This window comes from Bubalus kerabau, chromosome 14 (genome assembly GCF_029407905.1).
Source record: "Bubalus kerabau isolate K-KA32 ecotype Philippines breed swamp buffalo chromosome 14, PCC_UOA_SB_1v2, whole genome shotgun sequence".
Classification (NCBI taxonomy): Eukaryota; Metazoa; Chordata; class Mammalia; order Artiodactyla; family Bovidae; genus Bubalus; species Bubalus kerabau.
Window position 1 is genome coordinate 10,646,545 of NC_073637.1, and position 18,256 is coordinate 10,664,800.

At 40.8% G+C, this 18,256-nt stretch overlaps 1 protein-coding gene across 11 annotated transcripts in view; it reads right to left on the minus strand.

The window, feature by feature from the left end:
- Nucleotides 1–18,256, minus strand: part of PHF20L1 (PHD finger protein 20 like 1) — a 79,960-nt gene that overhangs the window by 14,724 nt on the left and 46,980 nt on the right. For 10 of the 11 annotated variants that reach the window (XM_055545722.1, XM_055545729.1, XM_055545728.1 and 7 more), the window contains 5 exons: nt 18,065–18,121; nt 16,743–16,850; nt 5,165–5,329; nt 1,383–1,564; nt 308–407 (listed from right to left, as the gene is read on the minus strand). In XM_055545722.1, the coding sequence (XP_055401697.1) occupies nt 308–407; nt 1,383–1,564; nt 5,165–5,329; nt 16,743–16,850; nt 18,065–18,121 (612 nt within the window). The remainder of the gene's footprint in view (nt 1–307; nt 408–1,382; nt 1,565–5,164; nt 5,330–16,742; nt 16,851–18,064; nt 18,122–18,256) is intronic. The other variant, XM_055545730.1, reaches the window with a different exon arrangement.

Below are 18,256 nucleotides of genomic sequence, written 5' to 3' on the forward strand. Positions count from 1 at the left end.
AGTTCAGGCTATGAATGCATTCAAATAACCATGTATTAGCCTATTTAGAAATCAACAGACAGGAGTACATTAGAGAGATAGTTCTTCTCCAGGAAAAAGCCACAACCCAGTCCTTCCTGTAAGGCGTTAAATTATGCTGATGAATTTATGCTAAGGTTTTAAGTAATTGATGTGGAAAATAAAACTTAACAGCAAAAAACACTTTTAAGTTTTAACAAGGAAGCAGTGTCTAGCTGACTCGGAAGGTGGGATGTCAGGCGGCGGACGTACAGTGGGACCTGTAAGCGCAGGAGGGATGGAGGCTTACCCGGGGGGTCCCGGCAGATGTAGCAGAGGTACTGCTCCGGGATGCTCTCCTCCAGCAGCCCCATGCACACGCTGTGCTGCCAGCACAGGCACTCTTCACACTGCCGGAAGACAACCGCGCTTTACTTGCCGGGAACCGAGACAAGCCCTTTCTCTTCAGCTAGCTGGCTGAGTCCTCCTGCAGCTTCGGCCCGCTCACTTCTTAATCCACGTCACAAAAGCGAGTCACGACTTACCATGAGCTTTACTTTACTTAAAGTAGACTATTTCAGGAACTTCCTCTTGTTGCACCCATTAATATGTGCTTTAGTAAATGGGTTTAATCACGTCAGTCAAAAACTATGTCTCCTATTTCCCACATCCTTAAAACTTAAAAATTGCTTATTAGAGAAATTAAAAAAAGAAAAAAGCAACTTTGAAGCAGTGTGTGAGGCAACAACCTCATGAAGTGCTACTTGTGTGGTGAACCTACAAAGCTGTAGTTCCCTTATTTGAGAAAACCACTGGAAATCAGGGAAAGTAAGAGTAAGAGGGAAGTTACTCTTTCTTCACTTCTAGAACTAACACCTCCAGATCTTCCAAACGTCATCACAAAACATGGGTTATGCTTTCCTTTTGTCTCAAAGATCCCTTTTCTACAGGGAGACGTGATATGTAAGGGTAATCCTTGCAACAAAGCTTTCCTTTAATCTTCGATATTGTGGAAACTCTGTTTCAATATCTACCTTGAAGGGTGACTAGACAACATAAATCACTAGACAACAGGATCCAGACCAGCAGAACAGTTCTATGGTTTCCCCTTTAGTGTGGAAGCTTAGCCATTTTAATGGCTCTTGGAAAGAATTTTAGCTCAAAAACCTCAAAATAAACACCCTGGAGACAGGTCTTTGGGTAAGAAAACTACACTTCATCTGAAGATGAGACCTGCCAGTCATTAAAACTGGTACTTTAAACGTGATGACAAGCTAGAAACCTCCATCTTCCAAAGGATGGGGAGGAAAAAGAATACAGATGCCCCCACGCACATGCCGAGCAACCTGGACCGACTGATTCCGTGTGAAGGGAAGACAGGTCACCTGAATCATAAAGCCATTCTCCTCGTCCAGCTCACAGATGCATCGCACAATTTCATTAAGGGCATCGTCTTCATCCTGAGACTCCTCGAAATTCGTTGAATCAAAGTCCTGATTGTACTCATCCCCACTGAGGAGCAAACTCTCCGTGGAAGAATCGTCCAGGAATTCCATGTCCGATAAGTCTAGAACATACATAAAAGTGCACTCAGCACTGCTTTTTCCATTTTTATGTCATTTTCTAGAATGAAAGGCGCTATGGGAAGTACGTATAAGCTATTAAGTATTTAGACAGGGAGGACGGATGAATGGGAACAGAGTATTTGTTGCCAAAGAAACATATGATTTTTGAAGCTTGGGTGACGGTGATTGTTTTACATTTTATGTTAATACCATTATAACTGACTCAGAAAGTATCCTCTAGTCCAGGTGCTTACAGAAGTGAAGGCCAAAGTGGATATTAATAATTAAAATAGGCAGTCTTCAAATGCTTTCACAAACATTATCCCTTCTGATCCTCACAACAATGGGTCACAGAAAGAGGTTTTATTATTTGCACCATACAGATACACAGTACTTCAGGGAAGTGAAGGAGCCTGCCTAGGAGCTAACAGCAATACGACTCTTTAACAATCTCAGGAACAGTAACCACCACTGCACTTCAGAGACAGACCACATGAAGCACTTTATATGTAAGACACAACCTGCCTGGCAGTGCAGCCAGTGTGTGGTAACGCCAATTGCGTGCCAGGACTGCCTGATTCTAGAGCCTGTGCACTCACGGACCTCACCGGATTTCTTAAACCGGGATTATGAGTTCCCTGAGGAATTTAATAACATTCTAAATTTCTTTTTGATAAAAATCCTCAAAAAAAAAAAAAGTACATCCCAGAAGTTAGATTATATGGATGACCACTACAAAGACTCTATTTAAGTGCTAGGTTTTAGGTTTGTTCTTGTAACAGGGTCAAATCAAAGACTACCATTTAGCTCAGGCTACTCAGGAAAAATAACTGAGGCAAATATAAGGAAATACTAGAGTGATGACAAAGGGAAAGAAATGACGGCAGGACACTAGAGGTGTGCTGGAGTGTGGGTGGAGAAATGCTGGGGAACCTGAGTCGTCCCACTGCCCGGAGGCTGCTAAACGGGGGCCACCCTCAGAGCAGAGAGGGCTCCTTCCTCTCTACCTCACCTCTCTAACTTGCAGTCATGTGCTCAGACATTCCTCCACTGCTGTTTATTCACCTCCCCTTTCTAGAATGTCAAGCGTCCAGGAGAACAAGGGCTTTTGCACTGCTGACTGCTCCGCAGCCAGTGCTCAGAGTGAAGCCTGATATATACGACAGCCACTCCAGAATGTTTCTGGAAGTGGGGAGGAGGGAGTCGTGATATACAGAAAATTTCCTTTTCAGACTTAATCACATCAGATGTAAGCTGCCTGAACTCAAAGCATGTAATTCATGCTATTTGTATTCTAAATATTTCACATGCTTTAGAGTTTCCTTATCAGCTTCCAATCTTGGCTATTTTCTCCCTGACTCAATGTTTTTGAATGTTTTGTTTCTGATTTATAAAAAGTTAATGTTTTATAGAAAAACACATATTTTTTTCTCCTTAGAATCTTGGGACATCTTGGAGAGTGAGGTCAGTAGAAATGAGGATAATGGTAAAGAAATACAAGAAAATATTCAAGCAGCAAGAAGTAAATCAATTAGCTATTATAAAATATTTCAATATTAACAATCTGAGTAAGAAATTTCACTTATTCATACTCTTCCTAATTTAAATCCAAAATCTGTATTTTTCTCTTGGGCTTTCCTGAACACAAGTTCATGTTTCAAAATGACAGACTAGAACACAGATAAACAGTTTCAAACACTGCTGAACACATACATGGTATTAAACGGATGGCAATCATAACAGTAATGAATTTAATTTAAAAACTATTACCCTTAAAAGGAATTAGGGTATATCTTACATGGGCTTGTATAACCAAAACAGCCAGGCTTTATGGTGTTAGAAGGCAAATTTGATATATTGGCCAGAAAATCCAGTCTGACTAACTCACATCAAAGCAATATTTGGCTGAATTCTGGAGCCTAACTAAATGGGTCACAGGGTTGAAAGTTAAGTAAGAAAAGCAGGTACAGGTTCCCTCTCGCACTGGACCACCACCTGATGGCAGCTCCACCAAGCGGCCCCAGCACACTGCTGCGCCCAGAACTATCACTCCTGTTTCCAAACAATATTCCCCAAGTGCACTGTCCAGGTCAGCACTGCCTGGGAACTTGTCAGAACCCAGAAATTCTCTGGGTAAGGCCCAGAGATCGGGTGTAAGAAGTTCTCTAGCTGGTTCTGATGTACCCTCACATTTGAGAACCTCCCCACTTTCCTTCTCAGGGCTCAGCACTTGAACATGTGAAGGGCAAGGGAAGCCAACTGACCGGAGGGCACACGCTCAGGACGCGCTTTCCAGCCACGCTCACCTGTTCTAGTTCCGGCCACACCACTCGCCCATCCCCCACTCTCCATCATTCTGCATAAACAGGCAACCGTCAGACCTTGATGACTCACAGGATGGGGGTTACCTGATTTTCAACACCGGCTACCAGGGCTATCTTGCCAGGATCTGCCCTCCCCAAACCCCCAGACCTGTACCCTGCTGCAGCACCTAAAATACCTGGTATTTTAGCCCCACACCAATGAATATAATGTACACCTGAGGTTAAGAACCACTGGCCCAAAAGGGAAAAGGGCATGGACCTTTTCCCTAGTCCTCCCTCCCCTGTTTTTCTTAGATTTGAGATTTAAAAAATCTCACAAGTGCTATGTGCTTATTTTAGGGTCAAGGGAAGAATAAACTTTTCTCTATCATGAGCTAGAGGGGAATTGGGCCTGGAAGAGAGCAGGCGGTAACAGTGCCAAAGAGAAAACATGACCTGGCATCTGCCATGCAGGGCACTCAATAAGACAGGGCACCCCCTAAACAGTCCTGGGATTTCACACAGGATGGAGCCCCGTCCTTGACCTTCCATTCCCTGACTGCTGGAGCTCTGGTCTCAAGCCACTGCTATCAATGTCTATAGTTAAGAGTCTCTCTTCCCATTGCTTAGAACACTGACAGGAGAGACTCCTCACCCCCTCCACCATCGGGACTCGACTTGCAGGAAAACCTGAGCCATTCCAACTCCAGGGCTCATGTCATCGCCTAACTGGCTTTCTGTCAACATGCCTAACACCTGAATGTGTTCAGATCACTGCCTGGACCACATTTCCAGACTTTTGGTTACAGAAATATCTGTGATCCGGAATTCAAAGTGTCTTTTTAAACTAGGATAAAAATCTGGCAGAAAAAGCATTTTCTTAGGAGTTAAGATAGACCTTGGTTTGAATTTTAATTCCAATGCTAATTAGCCCTATAAGTTACTTAACCTATAAGCCTCTGCTTGTTTACGCAGTGTGGGTAACAATATCTATTTTATAAGCTGGTAGTGAAGAATATGAAAATACATGTAAAAACACCCACAGAAGACCAATACATGGTGGACACTAATTGTTTCCTTACCGCCTGTCCTACAATTAAGTAGAAATGCTCACTTTACTTCATATAAATTTTAAAAGTAGCTAAATTTCTAACGTTGAGGTTTTCATATTGGTTTATAGAGTAACTTTTTAAATTGTGGGCCCTGCTCAGACAGGACCTGATCAAGTATGCGCTGTTCTCAGTTCCACATTTAAGAATCGTTAAGACTTTGTTTTAAGCATTATATGGTTACACATACTTTCACCACTAAGATCAACTGACAAGATTGCCCTTGGGTACTGATATGTTGTATTTTTCTCCGTAAACATGCTTCGCAGAGCCAGAGAACTCCCAGAAGATCGAGTTAGTGGAGAAGAGCACCTTTCCAAAAATTCTAGGGAACTGTCTTCATAGTCTGAATAGTCTGCAACATAAGATACATAGAGAAATATTAATAAAGTATCAAGAAATCAAGAAGAGTCACTACAAAAATAATGAGAAGGTCATGTTTTATGACAAATAAACAAGCATGCCACCACTTTCTCTTCTCATCCACGAGCAGCTAGATCATCATGCATCTGATGAACTGACTTTGGCAAGAACATTGGAAGATACACCCCAGGCAGTGTCTACCCAGCAGGGAGCACCAGGTTCTAACTGGTATCCACAAACTCTTATTAAGTAGTCCAGAAGTGAACAAGGATTATAGCTACATTTTCTCTTCATCATAATCACAGCTATGTCTGAAGCTAAGATGTGGAAGATGGAAATTAACTGTTTGCTTTTCTTTTTGGTAAAGAGATTCTCATGATGTCTAGCATGTCAATTATCATAGTGATAATTCAATCAATCAATTCTTCAGCAGAAAACCTCTGAACTACATTAAATGGTCCAGAAAGAAATTAGTCAAAGTTCTGTCTTCCTCAGCTTAGACTGAGTCGTGCAGAAGGACTGGCTGAGTTGGGTGCGGTCAGGGGGCAAAGACAGGAGAGGGTGTGAGTCTAGGCACATGGGGCGGCCACCAAGCAGAACCCTGGGCACACCTGAACGACGGGACAAGCCCGTGGCCAGAGCACAGTGAGGGAGGGAGGGAGGTAAGAAATGAGGCCAGAGTGACAGGAGCCAGATCACACTGAAGGTAAGATTTTTTTTTTTTTTTTTGGTTTTAAAGGAACAAAAGTCAAAGTTTGTAAGGAAGAGCAGGATGTGACACCTGTGTTTTATAGCTGTGGAATGGAGGGGGGAGTCCAGGGAGCACAAACAGAAGTGGAGACACAGTTCAGAGGCAGTGGTACAGACCAGACAAGAAATGCTGGCAGGCTGGGCTGGGAGGATGGCGGCTGAGGTGACACTTGAAAGCAGACGCAGTGATCTGCAGACTGGAGGCGGAGGGCTGTGAGCCGCCATCATGGGCAATTTCCAGGTTTCTGCTTGAACAACCTGGTGCTGAAACTGGGGTTCTGAGATGGAGCGGAAGCATAAATAGGAGGTGGAGAAATCAGAAACGAAATGTGAGTTCAGCAGAGGGCTTCTGAAAGAAGGAAGATCCTACACATTGTCCGTACAAATCTAAACATGTGGTAGGGGTGGTGATGGGGGTGGTGGGGGCGGGGCATGGGAGACATGCCAGAATTCAAGAATAAAAAGACAGGCAGTTCTTCCATTTTGGCAGAGGTAAAAGAGAGGACATATTCAGGCAAGTACAAAGATGTGGTAGAGAAGAGATGAGCCAGTGTTCAACTGATGGCTTCCATTTCCTCAACTGAGTGTGAGGCAAAGGATGTAAACTAATGCAGATGAGGAAATAAATGAGAGGTAGAAAAGGCTGAAGAATCATAGAGAGTGGAAAGCAATGTTTACAAGAACAGTCCAATGCTGGTGCACACTGAGTCTCAGCCATTTGCAGCTGGTGGTTATGGGAGAAAGAATAATGGTCCCCTAAAATGTCTAAGGCCCAATCCCTAGAACCAGTGGATATGCTGAATCACATGGGGAATCAAGGGGAATTAAGGCTGCTGATGGAATCAAGCTGGTCATCAGCTGACTTTAAAGTAAGAGATTATCCTGAACTATCTGGGTTGGCCCAGCGTAATCACAAGGGTCCCTAAAAGAAAGAGGGAGGCGAAAGAGTCAGTGCCAGAGGGATGTAAACTAAGACAAGACCTGAGCCGCCACCGCTGGCTTTGAAGATGGTGGTGGGGGCGGGACATGAGCCAGGACATGCGGTGGCCTCTGGAATCTGGGAAAGGCAAGAAAACGGATTCTCCCTAGAGCCTTCAGAGAGGAGTGCAGTCCTGACATCTTGATTTTAGCCCAGTAAGATCCATTTTGGACTTATGGCCTCCAGAACCTTAAGATCATCAATGTATGTTGTTTCTGACTCACTGTTAGGTAGCGGTGTGTGGCAGCAGCAGTGGTCATCCTAAACACCATGGCATGGGCCATGTTCATCAAGGGCTCTCTAGGTGCCAAACAGGACCCTAAGTGTATTACGGGTACCAACTACTCTTAATCCTCACAGCTCTCCAACAAAAAACTACTGCTGTTAGTGCTGTTATACAAATGAAAAAACAGGCAGAAAAGGTTAAGCTGCCCAAGAAGACACAGCTATCAATGGCAAAGCCAACATTCGAACCCAGACAGTCTGACTACAAAAGCCTTACTCTTAACCAAAAAAGCATTATTAGTGGATTTTGCATCTGATACACACTGGGAAGCTTGTTAAAACCACTTTTTCCGGGCCTCACGCCCACTTCATTCAGCAGTGGGATGCTCCCAGACAATGCTCACACTGCCAGACCTGAGTTATCCCTCAGAACCTCCCTGGAACTGCAAAGCTGCCAGCATCGCGTTACTTGAGCACAGGTGTGGAAATGCGAAGGGGATCTACTAAATGCTAGCCAGGTACTGAGTACTTCATAACAATCACCTTATGACATCCTAACAATGAATCTACGTAGCAAAAACTATCATCACCATTTTACACACAAGGAAACTGAAGTGTATAGAATTTAAATAACTTAAGCTCTAAGAGTCGCAATCGGGATGTGAACTTGCACACTCGGCTCTCAAAAGCTGCCCTTTTACTGATTACATGTTACAACGCCCTCTCAGAGAAAGTGGAAGTATTGGTTCAGTACAAAAATGTTAGAAATCTCAATTTGGTATTAAAAATAAAACATGGAGGGCATTTAATCTCTGTACAGTATATTAGCATTGAACAAAATTTCCTAGCATCCTACACACACGCATGTTAAGTCGCTTCAGTTACGTCTGACTCTTTGTGACCCTGAGCACTGTAACTTACTGAGCTCCTCTGTCCACAGAATTCTCCAAGCAAGAATTCCAGAGCAGGTTGCCATGCCCTCCTCCAGCGTGATCTTTCCAACCCAGAGATCGGACCCATGTTTCTTATGTCTCCTTAAGTCTTCAGCAGGTGGGTTCTTTACCACTAAGTGCCACTTGGGAAGCCCTAGCATTCTACACCGAACCTGTATTCCCCAGACTCATGCCCTATGGCTATTACGAATAGAGGTCTACTGCTATGTTTCAGGGTTAGAGCAAATGTCATCTTCTTCATAAAGCTTCACCAAGTAGAATTTATTTTGTATCAGTTTTACCACACACACAACACATCACGGTAGACATGTATGCATACTCCTTACCACTTCTAACATACATGCTTGCTTACAAACACTTAGAAAGGAATCTTTGTTTTTACTATACAATACTTTGGATTCTCTTTGCATTTCTCATTCTAGTTCTCTTAAACCTCTGTATGTCTTCAGTTTCCCCATATTTACAGATACATAAAAGACAAGGAGATGAAGCAATTTGCTTAAAATAACAAAGTTAAACACTGGCAAAGATGTCACTCTTAAAATCCCAACACAGCATTTTCTCACACACATGGACTGAACACAAAGTTAACTTTATATTATGTAAACTAAATCTGGTAATCAAAACATCTGTCAACCCACAGTTGTATGGAATAATTATAAAGGATCGTTTAACTACTATTTTCCATAGCTTCATTTAAACTAACAGATAACTACTAAGGACTTAGTATGTTAACAGACACAACAAAGGAAGAATGCACAGCCTAGAAAACAATATTTAAGGCAAGGAGGTCAAAATTAACAACACAGCATGAAAATTAAGACTTAGAAGCTAGACTGCCTCAGTTTCAATCCACTTTTCTTCACTTACTAGCCATGTGAGCTTGGACAACTCTCTTTATCCTTCTGTTTTAGTTAACTGTTTATAAAATGGGGATAACAGGCCCCACCATGAAAGGTTAATGTGGGGATTAAATGAACTAGTGTATGTAAAACACCTAGTATTTGGTACATAATAAGCATCACAGGATATGCAAAATTGCACTGAGTGGTAAAAGGAAAAGAATTTTTTAAACTCCTTGATCGTAGTAATTGCAGACTAAAATACATCTTCTATTAGGAACGCATGCAGTAATAATGTGAATTCTTTAAAATTTAAGATGTCCTTAAAATTTCAAAGTTATTTAAACCCCCCTATTTAAGTTTAAAGAACACTCTTCTAATTTAATCACCTGGGGGAAAGTGTCATTTCCAAGATGAATTAAACAGCCCAGAATAAATTTTCTTCAAATGTAATAATTAATTGCAAAGATGCTAGTGATTACCCGATCTAACACCTGCTGTGTACAAAGAGCAATGCTCCTATGCATCGCTAGTCTATACCAGGACTCTGTTTTCAAAGTTAAGATTTTCATTTATAGATCTGATTTTACAATGCAAAGATATAAGGTTCTTTTTAATTTAAAAACATGCAACTTTTTTTTTAAAGGTTTATTTCTTTAATATGTGCTTAGTTGATCAGTCATGTCTGCCTCTTTATGGGCTGTAGGTCACTAGGCTCCTCTGTCCATGGGGATTCGCCAGGCAAGAATACTGTAGTGGGTTGCCATTTCCTCCTCTAGGGGATCTTCCCAACCCAGGGATCAAACCCATGTCTCCTGTGTCTCCTGCATAGTAGGCGAATTCTATACCACTGAACCATCAGGGAAACTCCACGGCTCTTTATAAATAGTGGCACCATAGGTCATGGTAGGCTATAAGTCTGAGGTGCAAATTTACTCTGAACTTGTCCAGGACTTAGTCATCCCTGGAGAAGGAAATGGCAAACCATTCCAATATTCTTGCCTGGAGAATTATATGGACAGGGGAGCCTGGAAGGCTGCAGTCCATGGAGTGGAAAAGTCAAACATGACTAAGTGACTTTCACTTACTCATCCTAATCATTCTCCTTTCTTTAAGTCCATTCTCTTTTTTCTTCCTACAATCTCACTTGCGGTCACTATCCCTCACTCTGCTACCAAGTATGGCCTGCTTCTTACTTTGTTCTTCATCAGCCGCTCCTTGTCTGTTCCCCACTGTCACAGGTGCTTCAGAACACGAGATTCTGCATCTGCTACAGCGTATTGGGACAGTCCTGTTTGCTGATGCGACGTTCAGTTCAGTTCAGTCACTCAGTCATGTCCGACTCTTTGCAACCCCATGAATGGCAGCATGCCAGGCCTCCCTGTCCATCACCAACTCCCAGAGTTCACTCAGACTCACGTCCATTGAGCCGGTGACGCCATCCAGCCATCTCATCCTCTGTCGTCCCCTTCTCCTCCTGCCCCCAATCCCTCCCAGCATCAGAGTCTTTTCCAATGAGTCAACTCTTCGCATGAGGTGGCCAAAGTACTGCAGTTTCAGCTTTAGCATCATTCCTTCCAAAGAAATCCCAGGGCTGATTGCCTTTAGAATGGACTGGCTGGATCTCCTTGCAGTCCAAGGGACTCTCAAGAGTCTTCTCCAACACCACAGTTCAAAAGCATCAAGTCTTCAGCACTCAGCTTTCTTCACAGTCCAACTCTCACATCCATACGTGACCACTGGAAAAACCATAGCCTTGACTAGATGGACCTTTGTTGGCAAAGTAATGTCTCTGCTTTTCAATATGCTATATAGGTTGGTCATAACTTTTCTTCCAAGGAATAAGCGTCTTTTAATTTCATGGCTGCAGTCACCATCTGCAGTGATTTTGGAGCCCCAAAAAATAAAGTCAGACACTGTTTCCACTGTTTGCCCATCTATTTCCCATGAAGTGGTGGGACCGGATGCCATGATCCTCGTTTTCTGAATGTTGAGCTTTAAGCCAACTTTTTCACTCTCTACTTTCACTTTCATCAAGAGGCTTTTTAGTTCCTCTTCACTTTGTGCCATAAGGGTGGTGTCATCTGCATATCTGAGGTTATTGGTATTTCTCTCGGCAGTCTTGATTCCAGCTTGTGCTTCTTCCAGCCCAGCGATACAGTGGAAGTGAGAAATAGATTTAAGGGACTAGATCTGATAGATAGAGTGCCTAATGAACTATGGATGGAGGTTTGTGACACTGTACAGGAGACAGGGATCAAGACCATCCCCATGGAAAAGAAATGCAAAAAAGCAAAATGGCTGTCTGAGGAGGCCTTACAAATAGCTGTGAAAAGAAGAGAAGCGAAAAGCAAAGGAGAAAAGGAAAGATATAAGCATCTGAATGCAGAGTTCCAAAGAATAGCAAGAAGAGATAAGAAAGCCTTCCTCAGCGATCAATGCAAAGAAATAGAGGAAAACAACAGAATGGGAAAGACTAGAGATCTCTTCAAGAAAATTAAAGATACCAAGGGAACATTTCATGCAAAGATGGGCTCGATAAAGGACAGAAATGGTATGGACCTAACAGAAGCAGAAGATATTAAGAAGAGATGGCAACAATACAAAGAAGAACTGTACAAAAAAGATCTTCATGACCCAGATAATCACGATGGTGTGATCACTCACCTAGAGCCAGACATCCTGGAATGTGAAGTCAAGTGGGCCTTAGAAAGCATCACTACAAACAAAGCTGGTGGAGGTGATGGAATTCCAGTTGAGCTATTTCAAATCCTGAAAGATGATGCTGTGAAAGTGCTGCACTCAACATGTCAGCAAATTTGGAAAACTCAGCAATGGCCACAGGACTGGAAAACATCAGTTTTCATTCCAATCCCAAAGAAAGGCAATGCCAAAGAATGCTCAAACTACCACACAATTGCACTCATCTCACATGCTAGTAAAGTAATGCTCACAATTCTCCAAGCCAGGCTTCAGCAATACATGAACCGTGAATTTTCAGATGTTCAAGCTGGTTTTAGAAGAGGAACCAGAGATCAAATTGCCAACATCTGTTGGATTATCAAAAAAGCAAGAGAGTTCCAGAAAAACATCTATTTCTGCTTGATTGACTATGCCAAAGCCTTTGACTGTGTGGATCACAATAAACTGGAAAATTCTGAAAGAGATGGGAATACCAGACCACCTGACCTGCCTCTTGAAAAACCTATATGCAGGTCAGGAAGCAACAGTTAGAACTGGACATGGAACAGACTGCTTCCAAATAGGAAAAAGGAATACGTCAAGGCTGTATATTGTCACCCTGCTTATTTATTTAACTTATAGGATGCAACGTTAAGGTGACTTAAAAAAAGCATGCCCTTCCTGCCCTGATGCTTCGGTGTCTCCATTGGAATACCCAAGGCAGCCAAATACCCTCAGCTAGTTCATCTGGCATCTGTCCTGCAGTGTGACACTTGTCATTTCTGCATTCTGATGTATCATCACGGGAGAGAAGTCACTAAACAGGATCTGTGGTTCCTGGTTTCTGTTTACCTAACTTTTGGTTCTCTCCAGTATGGCTTCCACAGAGCTGTCTATGAAGGGGTGGGGTCAGACAGAAAAGCTGAAGAGCAAGGCAGAGTGTTTGGGAAGTGGGTTCAAGTTTTTCAATGCCATTTTGATCCCATATCTTCAAATTTACTTTGCTAAGTCACTTCAGTCGTGTCCGACTCTGTGCAACCCCATAGACGGCAGCCCACCAGGCTCCCCTGTCCCTGGGATTCTCCAGGCAAGAACACTGGAGTGGGTTGCCATTTCCTTCTCCAATGCATGAAAGTGAAAAGTGAAAGTGAAGTCGCTCAGTCGTGTCTGACCCTCAGCGACCCCATGGACTGAAGCCTTCCAGGCTCCTCCGTCCATGGGATTTTCCAGGCAAGAGTACTGGAGTGGGGTGCCATTGCCTTCTTTAGAGTTAAAGAATACAGAAACTTTATATTCTGTGGGAAGATCAGATGCTATTTTTGACCTATAGAGAGAGCTAAAATCTGAAGAATTTACCAACAATGATTACAAATTCTGAAAGTACCTCATTGGCGTCATAGTTTCTGAAACTGTTTTTTAAGTATTTGATGCATATGGGGGAGAAATGGGTATGACATAAAGCAGGTAAATACTACAAAATACTTAGATACCCACCATGTACTCTGAGAGAGTATCACTGTCACTTTTGGAAGGTTCCTTTGTGCCACCTTTCAATGTGAATTAAAAAGTCCTTTCTCTACCTCAGAGGCAACACTAATTCTGAATTTCTATTCATCATTCTCTTGCATTCCTTTATGCTTTTGCTACATACATTGGAATCTCTAAAAAATATACTGCTTAGTTTTACAACTTTTCGATGTTTACATAAATGACATTGTAAAATTCTACATGTTTTCCTCTGTGACTTGATTTTTAGCTTATCCATTTTGTTCATGAGATTCCAATGGGTATAATCCATTTATTTTACACAGTGACACAGATTCCACTGAAGGGCAGGTGGACACAGGCCAATGCCAGTGCTGCCATGAACATTCTTGCACATGTCTCCTGACAGACCGTGTGAGTTTAGGTCGGAATCTGGGGTCAACTCTACTCTCATCAGAAAAACACTGCGGCTTTCCCATGGTGGCTGTACCGCTGTCTCCACCTCCTCAGCACATCTGATACCATTCACCTCATAATTTCTGCCAATACGGCAGAGAGGAAATAGATTTCACTAGGTTCTAAAAGTTACATTAGGCAGCTTCACCTAAGAGTGTGCATTGTCTTGTATAATCACTTTCAGGTTTCCACTTCTGTGAAATACCTATTAAACTCTTTCGTCCATTTTCCTACTGGGTTTTCTTTCTCTTTTTGATCTGTAAGGGCTTGAAATACATTCTGAATACTAATACTCTGTCAGGTATTTATGTTATGATTATTTTCTTATGGTTTGTGTTGTTTTTTCATGCTCTCCATAAGGCTTCTGATGAACCAAAGTTCATTTCAGTCTAGTCACATTTTCAACCTTTTCTTTGGGTTAGCATTTTTCATTTTGAAATCTCTGCCCAAAGAGCACAAAGATGACTTACTATACTTTCGAAGTTCTATAGTTTTGTTTTTCACATAGGAAGTCTCATCAATATCAGTCTGATTGTTGTACATGGTATAAGGTTGGAGCCCAGTTTTATTGTCACTATATGCATTATAAATTATTCTAATACTAATTACTTACCTACCAAACTAAGATGTCAGCTTTGAATAAGTTTTGAAATATGTATGATCTGCTGTGGATTATTCTGTTCTTAACGTATTCTATTCCTTCAAAATACCTCCCTGCTTTGATAACTGAATAGTAACTCTCCTTATTCTTCTTCAAGAGTGACTATCTCATTCTTGGCTCTTTACTCTTCCATGTTAAGTTCAGAATCAGCAATGAATCTATAGATTTATTTCAAGTGGCACCTTTTCAACAGTAATCTACTACCCCATGAATATGAATCATTTCCCAATTATTTAGGCTTTCTTTATGTTTCTAAGTTTTACACTCTGCTATTCAAAGATTTTTTTTTTTTTAATGTAAGTATACAGGAATTCATCAAATGGTTTTTCTACATTTATTGAAACTATGTTACTGTGGTGAATTTCATTAATTCATTTTCTAATGTCAAACCAACTTTGCATTCCAATCCTATATGGTCTTATTTTTAAACATCCTGCTAGATTTAATTCCCTGTGTTTTGCCTCTTTGTCCACAAATAAGAACAGCCTGTGACTGCCCTTTCCCATACTGTTCTCTTCTGATTTTGAGAGCAAAGCTATTTAAACCAATTAAAATAAATTTTGGGGCTTCCCAGGTGGTTCAGTGGTAAAGAACCCACTTGCCAATGCAGAAGACCTGGGTTCAATCCCTGGATCGGGAAGACCTCCTGAAGGAAGAAATGGCAACCCACTCCAATATTCTTGCCTGGGAAATCCTATGGACAGAGGAGCTTGGTGGGCTACAGTCCATGCATGGGGTCCCAAGAGAGTTGGATACAACTGAGCGCCTAAACAACAATAATAACAAACTGAATTTGGAGTTGTATGAGTTTCCCAGAGCTGCCCCCAACAAATTACCACAAAACTGGTGGACAGAAACAACAGAAGTTTATTCTCTCAGTTCTAGGGGCCAGAAGTCTAAAATTAGGTGTCATCATTTAATTTTGGCATTTTTCATTTTTTCCTACCTTTTTTTTAGTTCCTTAATTTCTGTTCATATGTTTATCATTCATGTTCACTTCTACTTTTTCTGGGCTTAATCTTTTCTAACCTCTTAAGCTGGAGGCTTAGCTGACTTTGAGCCTTCTTTTCTTTTGTAAGCATGTATGGCAATATTCTTCTCACAAGTGCAACCTTAACTACATTTTCAAGTGTTGATACATGTATAATATTTTCATCACCTGCCAGGTTCTTAACATCTTATTTTCCCTTTGGCATTGTTCTTTCATCCATGAATTATTTAAAAATATTCTGCTTGATTTCTAAACATATGGGCCTTTTTTTCTTTTCAATAGTGATTTTAAGATAACTCTCCAGGCAATAATACTGGAGTTGGCAGCCATTCCCTTCTCCAGGGGATCTTCCCAACCCAGGGATCAAACCTGGGTCTGCTGCATTACAGGGAGAATCTTCACCGTCTGAGCCACCAGAAAAGCCCTTAAAATATGTTGAGGTTTGCTTAAAGTTGCATCCCATGGTCCATTTTAATAAATGTCTGAGTCTATTTGAAAAAGCTGTCTACTCTGCAGCTGCTGAGTTCAGTGTCCTGGACAGGTCTGTTGGATCAACTACGCAGCTGCCATCTTTCTTATCCTTACAGACACTTCTGGGTTTTGTTAATTTATTAATTACTAAGAAAGATATGATGATGTTATTCAGTGATAAAACTTAGAAAGATGTAAAGTGAACTCAACCTTTATCACTATATGGTAACCTCCTATCTCTAAGAATGATTTTTTGCTTTAATGACTATTTTTTATGGTAACTTCCTATCTCTAAGAATGATTTTTGCTTTAATGACTATTTAGTGACAAGCTATTGTTAGAAAAATCATTTGTTTTTTCTCCAAGCTTTTCTAAAAATATTTTCCCTCACTTCTGGAAAGCTAATTCAAAGGACTTTAAATTCGAGATTGACAGAAATTCCTTCACAGCACACAGAGGGGTACTTGTTCAGGGTACCTAGTCCACCATAACGCTGGCAATGAAAGACTCTAGTCATTGCAAGGACTAATTTTACAGACCACTTAACTTACTGACTGTAGCTAAACAGGCAAGACAAAGGAAGGCTACTAGACGAACTGCTCAGCTCTCAAGAACGTGGGAATACTGTCCTACCTCCACTTTGTAAAAGAGGATAGCTAAAAGAACCTTAGAATATTAAAAAATGGGAATCACCATTTTAGCGTACAGGCAGCCTTCTGTATCCACAGGTTTTGCAACTGTGGATTTAGCCAACTGCAGATCAGTTTTTATTTCCACAGATGTATGCAGAGCCCACAAGTATAAGAGGCTGACTACACCATGCCATTTGATACAAGAAACTGGAGCATCTGTGGATTTTGGTAACTGCTGGGAACTAATACCCCAGATACTGAGGAAGGACTGTACTTACCATGCTGCTTAGATTTCTTTTTCTTTTTCTTCTTCTTCTTCTGCTTTGGTTTGTAGTGATCTTTGTCCCTCTTCTCTTTTCTTTCTTTATCCTTTTCTTTTCTCTTACCTAAATGACAAAAAGTGAGTCAGTTAGTAATCATGACTGATCCCAAGTTGCTCCCTTGTGGTTAACCTAAAAGCAGCATTTATGGTTTAATCAGCTATTCCAGTCACCTGCCCAGAGTGGATGGATTCAATTAAACTGTTCCTGTCATGAGTCTGGAACTCCTGATTAGCTTACTGGGCTATAAGAGGGAATCTTCATTAGCAGTGTTGAGAAATCCCAACTCCTGACACCTTAAAGTTAACACAGACAGTAGTTAAAATTCTTAAATGAGTAATGTAACTCAGTTTCCTGATGTGACAAGAAATATACTCCACAATTTAAGAAAAACTTGACCGAGGAGACTCAGCATTTCCACACAAAATTTAACAAGAAAATGTATTAGAAGATTAAAAAGTCTTGAAATTTTTTTTTTGGGAAAAATATTAAAAAAAACTAAGTCAAATCCACAAATAATTCCTTCAGTCTTTCAATATTTTCCACGTATATAAGAATGAAGATAAAAAGCACGAAGAAGTAAAAACTTAACTCATTAAACTAATTTTTTTCTTAAAATTTTAAAATATTTCTTTTTTCCCAATCATATGCACTTTAAAGAAAATGAACAGATGTTAAAACAGTATCCTAGAATACTTTATTTAAAACTAACTCATCACACATATTCAACTATTGTCCAACTCAGAAAGGTTTAGCCCACAGCTTATCAACCACACTGAACCAACTTTGAGTAACTCAAGCTCCAGGGAGCTAATTTGTAGAATATTTAAGACTATTATCCATTATTCCAAAACTTATAGTCATGATAGCACAGAAGACAGAAAAGACAGCAGAGAACTTAGTATCTTTTTATAAAGAAAGTAAAAAAAAAAAAAAAAAATTGGCTGGGAAAAAAAGGCTATTTTATTTTACCATCCATTCTCTAAGGATCAACAATATTAAATGGCACCATATTTTTAAACAGTCATAATTTCAAAGATGTTCAAAAACATCAAGTTCTCAGAAAAAGCCTTAAGGTTCCTTGACAAAAAATACACATACTACTACAAGATATGTATTAGGAAACAACATATTTGGAGATGAATAAACTAATAAACACTAAAACAGAGGATCACTTACACCTACAGGAGCACTAACAGGTAAAAAGTAAGGGACAGACTACGTCCTCCCACTGCCAAGCCATCTACATCTTTTGCTTAAAGATTACTTTCTGTTCATACCAAATGCAGTTGAGGTTTTTTCTTCCAATTTCACTTTTTTTTCCATTTTCGATATTCCTGCAGGTTTAGGGGAAAAATATGTAAGTTTAGTCAGAAAAGGTTAAGAGTATGGGACAATGTTTTAAATTACAATTGCTCACAAAACTCTACCCAAGACTCTTTTCCCATAAAGGTCTACATTATTGCCTGAAC